Source organism: Orbicella franksi, chromosome 2 (genome assembly GCF_964199315.1).
Source record: "Orbicella franksi chromosome 2, jaOrbFran1.1, whole genome shotgun sequence".
In the NCBI taxonomy this organism is placed as follows: Eukaryota; Metazoa; Cnidaria; class Anthozoa; order Scleractinia; family Merulinidae; genus Orbicella; species Orbicella franksi.
The window spans coordinates 7,660,029-7,673,535 of record NC_138146.1 but is presented as its reverse complement, the minus strand read 5'-3'; the positions used below and the strand labels follow the sequence as shown (position 1 = coordinate 7,673,535).

The 13,507-nt window shown below is 40.5% G+C and overlaps 1 protein-coding gene across 1 annotated transcript; it reads left to right on the top strand.

Annotated features, from left to right (window-relative positions):
• The first annotated feature begins 2,046 nt into the window (after positions 1-2,046).
• Positions 2,047-12,408, top strand: LOC145479913 (serine protease inhibitor dipetalogastin-like). Its single transcript, XM_081458392.1, has 3 exons — positions 2,047-2,631; positions 4,617-5,180; positions 10,055-12,408. The coding sequence occupies exons 1-3, from the start codon at positions 2,586-2,588 to the stop codon at positions 10,510-10,512; spliced, it is 1,068 nt and encodes a 355-aa protein (XP_081314518.1). The 5' UTR covers positions 2,047-2,585; the 3' UTR covers positions 10,513-12,408.
• Positions 12,409-13,507: the final 1,099 nt, after the last annotated feature.

Below are 13,507 nucleotides of genomic sequence, written 5' to 3'. Positions count from 1 at the left end.
TCATTTGAAATTACACGAAAAAGTTTGTGCTCACATAGTACACGCGGACACCTGGGGGGGGGGGGGGGCACTGCCATATATGGGCTACATAGGTATGTGCCGCTGTGAAGGGTATGGTTTTCAAGCAGTTTACTCTAGGATAGGGTACATAAATCAGAGCATTTGGGTCTACAATAGGGTATCATTTTTCTCAAAACTGACTAGTTGGTTGAAGATTTTATCTAGACTAAGGAAACCAGGAATTGCCACTCAAGAATATAAAAAAATCAAATCGGCGAGTTTAAATTTACGCAAATCAGCCTCAATAGTGTCGATAGATGGGGGGATTTGGGGAGTATACTCTAGTATAGGGTAGCAAAATTCAGCTGAACTAGCTCTGGTATAGGCTAAGGGTTCCAGGGTCCCAGCGGTGACATCCCCACCCACAAATTTCCAAAGTACCCCCCCCCCGGGCGCGGACAGAAATATAAAAAAGCCTTCAGCGATGGGTTACTCCACTGAGCTGATTAAATTACTTACATGTACTCCGCAGAGGCAAAGTTAAATACAATTGAAAATTCATTCATATGAAGGTGATATAAACCTGTTTTTCACAGCTAGTTATAAGCTGGCTTTGATGCAGTGAAAAGGTACAGCCCGAGTAAGTTTATGAATAGTGAGTGCAGTTAAGTGAGTGAGAAAATTAGCTGAATAGTAAGAATGTTAAGCAAACCGTAAATGAGTATGTACAGTGTGTAAGAAAGTCGGTTAGTAAATGAGTTAATCAAGTGCGTCAGAACAGAAAATAATTATGTGGAATAGAAAATTCTCAGTTGATTTAGCTGATTAAGATCGCGAAGTTGGCACCCTAGCGTTCATAATCAGCGCATTTACAAGACGCTATAAAGTTTCAAGTGCAACACAGTAAGGTTTACCTTGTTAGACACTGGTGCACCCTTGTTCTTGTGGACAAGACAACCACGAGTTTTTTCCTCTGTCATTGGTCCCGATGTCTCCTATGGACACCACAATCTAGCCACAGGCGGCAAGCCTACCGCACGATGAGACAGGCTTTAAAAGAAAACTAAACAACACTGATACGATTCAAGGCGCAGCCGCATAACTTTGTTAACTTACACAAATACGGAAAGCGTGTACGAGGGCTTTTGACATCGGAGTTTGTTAATGAACTACTGAACGAGTCTATAATTAACAACCAGTTCGTTAGCAAAAGTTATCTATGTTTTTTAAACCATTGAGTTTTGAGAGCATGCAATTAAAATGTCATCTTGACGCTAGAAAAGAGTTGATTGGAGCTATTTTTGGATGATTTAATAATTAAGTGGATAAATACTTAAAACCTGAGCCAAGAACTATAGGCGCTCTTACTGAAGTTAAGTTCACGACAAACGAGCCGATTATGCGAGAATCTTGACGGTAATAAAAAGAAAAAAAGAGAAACTCCCTATGTATTTTACATGTGTAAATGTGTATAGAAAAAAACTTAGTAACAGTAAACAATTGCAAAAAAAATTGTAAAAATGATAGCGAAATTTCATCAAGGTATAAAGTGATCATTTTGTTGCAAAAACGTATCGGGTTTTATATTGACAAACTGCTGTTTGTTGTCAATTTTTGGGCTTGTCGTGGCGAGCTCACAACATCTGCCGTAAAATATGACGAATATTGTGCAAAAAATATCAAATACTGATAAAATATTCAAACAATGCCAAAATCGGGCATCCCAAAGGTGCACTTGAACAGTGAGTCTCTGCTACAAGCACAAAATCCTCCTCATTGCGTTAAGAACTCTTTGACAATCTTGCAGATCACCTGAGGAATCTGTTAAAGTATACTGACCACTCTGAGACGCATTGGCCCATGCTATTTTTCCAGATAAAAAAAATTATAATAATCGGTGAGTAAATCTAAACCTCGGGAAAGATACATAGAGGCAAGGGTTATTTTGATCACCCAGAAGTTTTTACATGATCTGATTGCGGTGATTTTAAAGTTCCGGTTGTTTACCTGGGTTTTAACACCATTAGCTCCAGACAAATGCCTTTTTTCATGTTTTCGCTGGGAGTCCCGCGCCACTCGATTACGCGTTGATTGACATAATCCTTCCACCGCAAACATACCCCGAATACCTTCAGTTTTACATATGGCGACACAAAGGGACGATTCTCAAACTTGTTTTCTCTTAGAAAGGCCTGAAATCTTTTCTAAGTGGAGCCAAAAATCTGCATTTGTACATCACAGCACTCGAATTGGAAGAGCTACCCAGGTCGCGGGCAAAGAAGGAATTGTCCTCACGGAAATCGCAGAAAGCGCCTTATAATTACATCGCATGTATGATCCTTGTTGATCTTATCACAAGAAAAAACACTCCAAGTTTAAATTAATAACATCGCAATGAATGGAATGGAGTAACAGTCAGTCACCCAGGGGTGGTAGGGTCGCGCTTTTGATTGAATAAATAATCAGGCGGGTGACACTTGAGGCAGTTGGATCCTGCTCACGACACTAGACACGTCTCGAAGGTATTCAAACAGCGTTTTGCTTCGGTCGCTTGGGTTTGGAGGACGATCGCAAAGCTTGTCGATATGAGGGCTGCAGTTTTGTTTGTCGTTGTATTACTGTTGTTATCAGGTAAGGGATCCTTTTCTTTCAATTAGGAATTTCAGTTAGCATTGAGTCAATTTTCGAAGAATGCGGCGCTTGAGATTCATCCCCCGATAAAGTGGTACTGTAACCTTGTATTAGAATGATAACAGAATAAGTCGTCTTTGATTTCGCGACAAAGCATCTTTCCACCCTGTGCCGGTCATATAATGTGGTGCAGTTTACAATGCAGTTGAGTTCATTTTAACCCCGTCGCGCGCGCGCGGGGAAGCCTTTAGTTATCAGCACGCTTCCTATTATTTTAAACGTTGTTCTAGCCCCTTCCTTTACACAGATTAGTGACATGTATCTCCCGATCATCTCCTGTAATTGTTTTAAAGTAGCTTTACATTACAAGAGGGAGTTTGTAACACGTGCTAGCGCCGGTGTTCTCGGGAATCGGGGCCATTTCAAGGCTCAAAGCCAATAAAAACACTCGCCATAGCTTGGATCTCTGGCGTGTACATAATTCGAAGTGCAAGCGCTTTTTTATCTGTTCGGAAATCGCGGCTTTTAGTGGCGAAATTTTTGAATTTGGGCGTTTATATGTATCCTTTTCCCATATCCTGTCCTCTGAACAATTTGTCATCTCTGCTAAATAAACCAGACGTGAAAATTAAGTCATTGAATGAATATTTACTAGATAGGTATCATAACTAAGGCGGTATCTGGAATCGGTTCTCAATGAATTGGAGGGCCATATTTGAACATGTACACCGCAAGAAACCTTCGTTGTGGCCTACCCTAGAGGACAGTTTTAACTGGAATGCCAATATTTCTTAGCGTGAAATCAACAATGGCTCCTAATGAATAATCTTTTTTTGTAATAACTAAACCAGAGATGACCAGAGATCTCCCAAAAAAAAATTACAAGCGCGCACTGATCAATTACTGCGAAATGTTTGCAGTTTCAGCATTTCCGCGACGTGTTGAAATACCGTGTTTTTGAGAGAAAACATGCAACATATATTTTTAGCTCACTTAAGTAACACGCATGAGAAAATCCGTGTGTACGTAAGTTTATTTGCTCTTGCTTCGCATATTTTCGTAAGAAAAGTTAATTGGTAATTGTTTCCTGCTTGGATGAACTTCGTAATGGGCAAATTGCGTGTCGGTAAAGCGTTACATTAATTGGATGAAATTGTTGAGATTATCCCCATTAAAGCTTGTTCGAGCCATGCGAGGGGTAGAAATCTCGAGCGTGGCACTACGAAAGCAAACAATGAAAGAGTGAGATAACACTGTCTGGAAGTCCTACACAAAGTTTTGACTATAAATGGACAAGATGAATTTATCTTTGAATCAGCAAAATCATGTTTGAGACACCTAATGCAGAAAACCTACAGTTTTTGAGCATTAATAGAAATGAAAATTACTCAAACTTAACACGATATGACTTGAAATAAAAGGCTTCACGAAGGCGGAAAGAGCATTTCAACGCGCAGGGTTGAAGCAGCTGATGGGTCAGATGAAAGAATACATCTTGTCGCTACCTCTGGGAATAAATACATCTTCGTATTTAATTTGCCATTTTAGTTTGAGCTATAACTGTACATTTTTAGGAGAATCTTGTAGTATTTTGGCGAACCCCAAAGTAAATGATTCTCAAAAACATTTTCAGATCAGCTATTCAATGTTTTTCTTCCCTCCTACGAAATTTGTAACTGTGTTCTGCGTTGCCCGCGCTCAGGACTTACTTACTAAAACTGAATTAAGACTGCCCTAAGACACTACAACTATCCCTTTAGTCCTGTTAAACCGGTTTCCTGGATTACAAGTACCGTGGGATAGTGCAGTTGGGTAACAATGAATACTTGATGAACAAACATCTATTTTAAAGCTAGGACAAAATCCAAGACAAAAGAGAATTATTTTCCATCAGAGGCTCTAGTCTTTATGTCACTATTTTCCTTTTCACGGGTTTGGTTTCGTCCAGGATTAAAACTTGAAAACACTCTTTTTTCGTCCTGCAGTTATCGAAGCGAAGAATGGAAGAAAGAAAGATAAAGGAAAAGATTGCAACAGACCGTGTAACAAGAAACTAAAACCAGTTTGTGCAAGCGACGGAAAAACCTACAGCAACTTATGTCTCTTCAACAACGCCAAGTGTAAAGCAAATAAAACTGGTGGTATTCTGAAAATAAAAGCTCAAGGACCTTGTCGGAACAAGACAGCGAAAGGCATCAAGGCAAGAGCAAAGTGCTCCGCGGGATTAGCGGATTGTGTTCAAGTCGGGAATTCCACAAAACGCTCCGTGTGTGGGAGCGACAATAAAACGTACGAGTCGTTTTGCTTCTTTCGCGTTGCAAGGTGTCAGGCCAAGCAAAAGAACAACAATTTGACCGTACTTTACAAGGGAGAGTGCGGACACCCGAAGACGAAGAAAGCAGAAACTTGCCCACTTGCAAGACAGTGCGACAATCGTGAAGATCCTATATGTGGCAGTGACAAGAAGACCTACAGAAACACTTGTGTTTTCGTCGTTGCAAAGTGTCAAGCAAAGAGGCAAAACAAAAAATTGACACTCAAGAAGAAAGGTAAGTTATACTATGCACAGTATCTATAATTTTAGCGAGAAATATTTTCTTTGGTTGAGATAATCTTGTTGAAGTTCTAATTCTATTTGTTACAAAGATGAATGAAACTTGTTCTATCTAAAATATGCAAAAATGTTTTGTTGAATGTTTCCATAAAACGTTTTCACTAACCGAGAATCAGTACTAAAGTCAACCAATAGCGCACACAAGTTTATCTCGAATTGAAACGGTGAATTTAACTGATAACTTTTGAGAAAATACCGACCACATGTAGAGGTCAGAATTTTTAAAAGGTTATTAAATGCTTCTTCAAAATTTCTTCACTTGATTAAGACCGCTTTTGTCACGCAGTTCATCAAAAAAGTGACGAAGTTAAAACGCTCGCAAAAGCAAACACACACACTCAGCCACAATGTCGTATGGCTTTATAAACATGACCCAATTCAGGCAAGAGTTTTTTTCAGTTTAATTGGTTTATTGCTCATTTTATGCGGAATATAAGACGATGTAAAATGAAAGCCATTCGTGTTAAATTTCAGAAACGAGACACTCTGAATTCTCCAATCATATACGATCAATATCCAAAACCTGTTTACTCAATGCGGGAGAGTTATTTACCTAGGCTTTGGAAAAATACTCGCTATCTATTCGTGAAATCCGATAAGACGACAGCAGCTGAACTGCCGAAGAAAGTAGACTGCTTAGCATCTCTCTACTGATCTCCAACGCAAGTTGCTTGTTTAGAATTAAGAGGCAAAAATAGTGAGTACATGATACGCATGTCGAAAAAGAAAAACGGAAATAGTGGCGCCGGAAGTGTTAAATGTTTGCAGGTGTTCTTCATGAACTCAACATAACTGGGGTGCATCGCGCGTTCTCCCTTGGTAACCTCGGCTCCCCTCCTCACAAGCACCACCCGCCTTCCCCCATCCCCCGTTCATCTCCCCCCCCCCAACACCACCACCACCACCACCACCAACACTAGAACACATGTTCCCAGCCTTTGAGCTCTTTGACAAACTCTTCGTTTATTTGTTGATTGATCTTTCTAAAATAACGGAAAGCGTGGCAATTTTATATGCATCGCGAAATTCCTGGTGTAAGATGATAAGAAAGTTCCAAAAATAGGTCAGGAGATTTAAAATTTTGAAGAGTTCACGTGAATGGTAATACAGTTCAACCCCTATTAAACGGCCACCCTAGGGGAAATGGATAGGTGGCTGCTTAATTAACAGGGGTTCGACTGTAGAGGTAACAACAACAGCAAGCCCTCATAAGGATTTCTGACCGCCTTATAGGGGTGGCCGTGTAATAGGTCGTCGCTTAACAGGGGTTCAACTGTATCATTTTCTTGGAATATAAAGTTTGTTTTATTCACCACTCTTTTCTCGAAATCTCTTCAATGACACATATTCGCTGTTTTCTAGAAATGACAGTTCGTGGATTATTGAGTAGTATCAGATAATATAATAGAAACCTCAGGCTTAAAAACCCCTCTGAAAAGTTTTCTCGGTATACAAGCCTACAGGCTTAATGACCACTGGAGTGCTTGCAAAGAGCTTTTACCCCTAAAAAGCCCTCCAAATACTTCCACACTAACATTTAGTCCTAAATTAACCGTACCCTCCTCAAGTCGACCACAAGGGCCAGCCCCTTCCGAGAAGTCCATCGAAAAAGCCATATCGAGTTTAAAGGGGCGCTGGCGTCATGACCATGAAAAGTCAAAATCAAGAGGACCTATTTTCAGTGAAGGAAACCTAAAAACCTGAAAATTACTATATACTTTAAGTTCACTGATGCTAGGAAAGGAGTGTTATATCAAGGCGTGTTATTTGAGTTACACATGTACAAGGTTGTATTGTTAAATTGAAAAAATCTGGCCATTCACCAATGCACCTGACATCTCCATTTTGGTGTTTTAGGAGAATTCCATTCAAGCGAGAACGTACTCGGTCATAATATTTGTATGTTTTGACCAAAAATAAAACAAATCTTCATGATAACCTCCCTTTGACAAGTAACCTGAAAAATATTTCATCTTATATATTCCTGCTTCTTGTACCATTCATTTAGTTTCTTCGAAAAACTGTGTAGTCCAGGTTTCTCAATAGCTATGCATAATCCCAGTAGGTAGCATGATAGCCCGGGGGGGGGGGGGGCGTACTCCCAGAAAAATTGGGTGGGGGTTTGCGGCCCGCTTCACAAAACCCCCACCTTATTTATGACCAAAATCTGCGATATTCCCTACCCTATTTATGACCTGACCAAAAATTCGAAACCCTGTTTATGACCTGACCCTTAAATCAAAACCCTGTTTCAGACATGCGTTATAATTAGTTCCCTAGCTCAGACCGATGTTAAATTACCGTAAACATAATTTGTGAAGGGCTTTTGTTGATTTTGTTTTCGATGATAATGAAAAAGTGGCTTCTTACCCACATCAAGGCTGGAGAGCAAAAACCATACCCTATTTATGACCAAAATGGTCAAAATCAGCTAAAATTGATACCCTGTTTATGACCAAAACAGCTGAAAAACCATACCCTTTGGGGCCGCACATACCTATATAGCCCATATAAGGGAGTACCCCCCCCCCCCTTCGGCTTGATAGTTCGTAATAGAGGGAAATGGTTATGAAACCTTCCAAAGGTCTTTGTTGCATGTTTTTGTTGGCTATTTTGGTAGTTGATCTTGCACACAACCTGGCAAAGTACAAAAGGTGGTTATGTGCGATTATACAACTAACCAGTAGAAGCATTGCGATTGTATAAGTCATGCATGCATAGTCTATGAGCGTAAAACAAAAGATGTGCAGGGTTAAGGACCTTCCAACATAAATCTTAGCCTATTTGTTTACTTCTTTGATATATACCGGGCTTCTTAACCATGCTACGACTATGATAGCATATTGCAAACATCGAGATTTTTATTTTAGTAAGATAGACATTTATCGCTATTCTTGACAATCTGCAAATTATGGAACCAAAACGACCTTGTCCGTTTTAAGAACAGACAGGAAAAGAAATGCCTTTTCTGATTAGAAATAAATCCTAAGAATACCCGAATTGAGAACATGTGTTTACAAGAACTGATTTCATAAGAGCAGGAGGACCATACAACGTAACAGTAACTGATTCCAGTATGAAAGTTTGTGGTTTTAATTAACTGTAACCCCGTTGTCACTTACGAACCTGCTCAGACAACGTTTCTGCTGTTTCGGAGTAGTTTAATAATCTTAGAGAGAGGAGATCATTTATCGGCTGAGGAGAGCTCGTGAATAACGGAATAACTTAGGCCCCGTTCACACTGCGCTGGAGGAATTTAAAAACGCAGCTTTATTTCTACGGTTAGGCCTACCGTCTACACTAATCCGTCACGAAAACGAAGCTTTTCTTGTTTTCGTGTGGATGGGGCCTGAGAGTACTGTTCTCAAATTTATGGCTTGCAGATGCAAAAGGCGAAGCGACCAATGAAGCTAACAAAAAATTCTTTTGTTATCAACATGGCGGCGATTACGTCACGTGAAAACCAAAAACATCGTACGTGTTGTAGCCAATCAGAGTGAACATGCTGTATTTTGAACCAATCAAGACAAGCTGGCCTCCCAACGTTTTCCCGCGCGAATTGGTGTCTGCATTTGTTGCACGTGGTTGTTATTTACCGTAGTCAATTTGAAGTCACTCGTTAATTACTTTTATTATACGGCTGAACTGATCCGCAATGAAAAGGAGATTTCTGACTGGTTCCCTTAACGGTGTGAATTCTACAATAGGGACCGCTGAGATGGACCACTCGTGAATTAATTTCGGCGAATTGCTTATTCAATCCATTGCACAAAATAAACAGCTTTTTGTGGAGGCAGCGTGGCCTAGTGGTTAGGGCGTTGGATTTGTAATCCGGAGGTGTCGGGTTCAAATCCTCCTCCCTGCCACTGGATCGATTTGTGTTTCTCCACGCTTTGTAAATAGCCAACTGGTCAGTCTATCGCCAGATATTGTTCTTTCCACTCGAACATAAAATTCATATCTTCTCGCCACTGTGTAATATCCTCTATCTAGAGTCGAGTCAGGGACTGCTACGTGAAGATATGATGTTTATGTTACTGAAGGTAGATAACTTGATGTTATTGTTAATATCTACCGTATGGCCTGGCAGATATATTTGGTTATTCCTTACATGCTTACATCACATCTGCTTACTAAATAAGCACAGATATCATGAAGGACATGACCTCATGTGCACTTATATGTTCTGAAAATTAAACCAATGCATAATTAAAATTTTTTGCTCCCAAACGAGACAGTGATCGCTTAATTTAAGGAATAAGCTTGAGTTATCTCATTCCGGGTCAAAATCAATCGATCACAAGAATTCATCAAGGGCTGCAGGATAGCTAAAGAACAACGTTAACATACAACGTCTATCACGTCTGTTAAAGTCTGCCTTTAAAGCTTAATGTTCGTTTGATAGCAAATACGTCCTTAATGGTAAAAACAGCGGAGTCCCAATTACTCGAACGCTGGAGTTTTCGTACTTCCTATTTTTTTTGAGCCAATTTCCATTCCTCTGGATGGTTAGGAAAATTGCGATTTCACTATGGTGAGTTAATGTGGATGATTTTTAATCTTGGGAGAGGGGGGTGGGGGCATGCTTGAGAATGTGATTTTGTAGTATCCAGTCCCCGACTCAAGCCTCGATGACTCGTACAGCATTCACATCACTTCTATGGTTTTCCATACCTATGGTCATCGAAAGTACAAAGGAACTCCAAAGGAACTCCAGAGGAACTACATGTATACAGAAGTATTTACTTAGACCTCGGATTATTAATAAATTAGTTTGTTTACATTTCCTTTACATGTGATTTCTTTCAGGTGCATGTGGTAACAAAAAGTCTTTCAAACCTTGCCCCAAGAAATGTCCTTTGAAAGACCGGCCCGTGTGCGGAACTGACAACAAGACATACAAAAACGGCTGCCTTCTTGCCGCTGCGAAGTGTTCACTGCCCAAGAAAGACAGGGGCTCGCTTCGTTTGCAATATAATGGACCGTGTGGTGCGCCTTCGACGCCAAAACCTTGCCCGAGGTGGGAGGACTGTAAGGTGGTGGACAAACCCGTGTGTGGGTCGGACGGGAAAACGTATCCGAACATATGTCGCTTACGGGTCGCCATGTGTCACGCCAGGAGAAACAAGCATAGGCCAATTAAGCTAAGATACAGAGACGAGTGCAAGAAACGAAAGAATGGAAAGAAAGGAAAGAACGGAAAGAAAGGGGAAAAGGGCAAAAATGAGAGGTTCGGTCGTAAGGGAAAAAAGGACAGGCGGGATTAAAGACTTCTTGTAAGAATTGGAGATGTGTTGAACCCATTTAAGAACCTTCCTCAAATAGTACTCCGCGCGTTGTTAATTTCACAGCCGCCTAAATAGGAGGAAAAATTACTGCTCGTTAAACCAGTGGCAATTACTATAATACCAATCAAACCTGTTGTAGAGGAGAATTTTACTATATGCAGAGCTCGATTAAATGTATATTCGAACCCAATCAGATATTACATTCACTCTCAAAAGACGGACTATCAGTTGTTAGGCGCGCGAAGCACTGCGGTCAAGGAAGATTCTTCATGGTCCTGCGAGCCTTTCTTACTCAACGTGAGGCAATGGAGAGTGGTGAAGAAGACAAATTCTTCTTTGAACGTTGTTATAAGCAACGCGTTACTTGCGTTAAATTTATTAGCGTTATTTTTTCATATTTTTAAAGTACATTTAGTCTCTTTCGTTGCAGTTGTTAAGTTGCCCTGGGTATTGGATTTCTTTCCCGCGCTTTTGTGGGTGGAGTATCCAGCCGACAGTTCTACGCAAGCGCGCAAAAAATCCTCTAAGTAAATAATGTGGTACGTCTCTGGCTTCGTCTGCACTACGCTGGAGGAATGTGAAAACGAAGGTTTCATTCTGAAAACTTATCAAATGTTTTCGTCCACACTACGCCAGAGGAATTCAAAACAGCATCATCACCGGTCATTTTGGATTTGTGTTTGAGGAAAACTCGTTCAAGGATATCATACGATTATCGTGACGTCATCGTCTTCGAACAGTTCCAACTTCCGGTTTCAAAATGTTTCCAGTCTACGAAAAAACGCAAAGCCGGCGTTTTCAAATTTCTCCTGTTTGAACAGTGTTTTCGAAAAGCTTCATTTTCGTGACGGACTAGTGTGAACGGTAGGACTAACCGCAGTAAAAAAGCTACGTTTTCAAATTCCTCCGGCGTAATGTGGACCCGGCCTCATAATAGTAGTGAAAGAAACTAATAAAAGTAGTTCTAATTTTTGCGCGTTCAACTATAGTATTATCAATGATTTCATTTATTTAAACGAAACTCCAGTTGAGTTGTTTCGAGCAATGATCCCGAGATTATCTACCTCCTGAAGAAAAACGTTTTTTTGAGTGGTAACGAAGCGTGAAGATGTTTCGAGATTTGCTGCAATCAGCAATGACCAGCGATCGAAACTTCTTCTCTTCAAATTAACTATAATTTTCCAACAGATTGTTTTAGTTTTATGCATGTCGATGCAGTTTAGAAACCTAAATCTCTCTTTATGCCAAACAAGATTTTTTAGTTAAATTAATTATTATTTTTTTTTACATTACTTGCATTACGTACTTTTGCACAGTGCTGCATGTTTCTGATCTAAAGTGGTAGGCAGGTGCCTTTTTAGTAGCACAAGGCCAGTTTAAGTATACCTATTGGCGGCATAACAGGCGAGTTTTTGTCCAGCTATGGTTGGTATTCAAAAATACACACGAAGAGACCAAACAGGCCTGATATACCGCCGTCGCGTACTTAAAAAAAAAGAATACGATGAGGTATTTACCGCACCCAATTACGACCAAAAATCTGGCCGTATTAGGTTGACGACTTGAAATACTAGCAGGATATCGCGACAGAATGAAGGCGTCTGATTGGCTAATCATGAATTTGGGTATGGTCAAACAACCCTACAGGGTGAGTTTTAGATTAAAACAAACTTATATGGGTCTTATATGACGTTGTGTACATACGATTTACAGATTTTATGCTATTTAAGTTTGTATGGCATGTAGTGGCTGCGATGCTTTAACCCCTACGGTTTTAATTTGCATTTGCGCTCGTCCCCCGTCACACTAAGCTAGGGAATAACGAGATACAAGTGTCGAGCTAGAAATACCGTAAATCATCGAGTTAGCCCCCCCCCCCCCCTCCCCTCGAATAGTGGATAGAAATAACGCGGAATCGAAAATCATAAAAACACGACATTTTCATCTTCCATGTCTTTTTTTATTCTCGTCACATCCCATAATTTTTTACACGTTTTCAGTCCCCGCGCCGCAGTGCGCCTGGGACTTCGAAACAATCACGCAACAGTCAGCTCAAAAATGTCACTAGTCAGTTCGGTCGTCTCTCCAAATAGGCGCCCCAAAAATTTAAAATAAGCTCCCCTCATCGAATAAGCGCCCCTTCCCCTCCCCCCCGCTCAATTGTTGGACGAGTAATGGCACAACAAAGAATGTATAGTTTTTCATGTTTAATCACTCTCGTCCAGTTTTTCTTGTACAGTCATTGGTAATTGACATCTTTACAATACAGGAAAGCAGTTTCTTTTCTTCTAAGTTGCATCCTACAATTTCTAGATCCATATATTTGCATAGATCCTTCACGTGCAAAATCTGTTCTTTCAATCGTTTCCCAATGGCTGTTATTGCAGTTGAGTCTGAGGTCAAATATTCTTTTGTTTTAAAAGGAATGCAAACGAGGCGAAAGGGTCAATACAATGCAGAATTGACCCTTTCACCTCCTTTGTGTGTCAAGCCGCTGATAACTGGAATAACAGCTATTGCCACATTCTTGGTGAAGGCTGTAAATTGTCCAGGGACCACAAGGCCATCTCTAGTTTACGAGGACCAATCACTAGAACAGTTACACAGTTACTAGGCTACTCATGTCTGGCCACTATTTGGGAAAAATTAAATAAGCGCCCCTCCCCCTCTTCCCCTCGATTAAGCGCCCCCCTCGAATAAGCGTTCCCGTCTTCTCCTAAATTTGAAATAAGCACTCCGGACGCTAATTCGATGATTTACGGTATGACAAATTGTGACGAAACCCGAGAACAGCGCTGAGGTTTGGGAAGTTTTTCACTCAGACATAAAATATCAAGACACAGGGACTTGTGAATGACTTCCCACCGCCAGAACTGGAAACTAGTGAGCCATAAATTAATTACAGATCCGTAAAGCCCGCAAGCGGCTAAAACGCAACGGCCATGATTATAGAGTTTCTGTACATGTGACTTAT

Bases quoted from the DNA above. Each gene is read 5' to 3' on its own strand.
- LOC145479913 (XM_081458392.1), top strand. From the start codon at position 2,586: ATGAGGGCTGCAGTTTTGTTTGTCGTTGTATTACTGTTGTTATCAG. The intron at 2,632-4,616 runs GTAAGGGATCCT...TTCGTCCTGCAG, and splicing joins TGTATTACTGTTGTTATCAG to TTATCGAAGCGAAGAATGGA. The intron at 5,181-10,054 runs GTAAGTTATACT...GATTTCTTTCAG, and splicing joins ATTGACACTCAAGAAGAAAG to GTGCATGTGGTAACAAAAAG.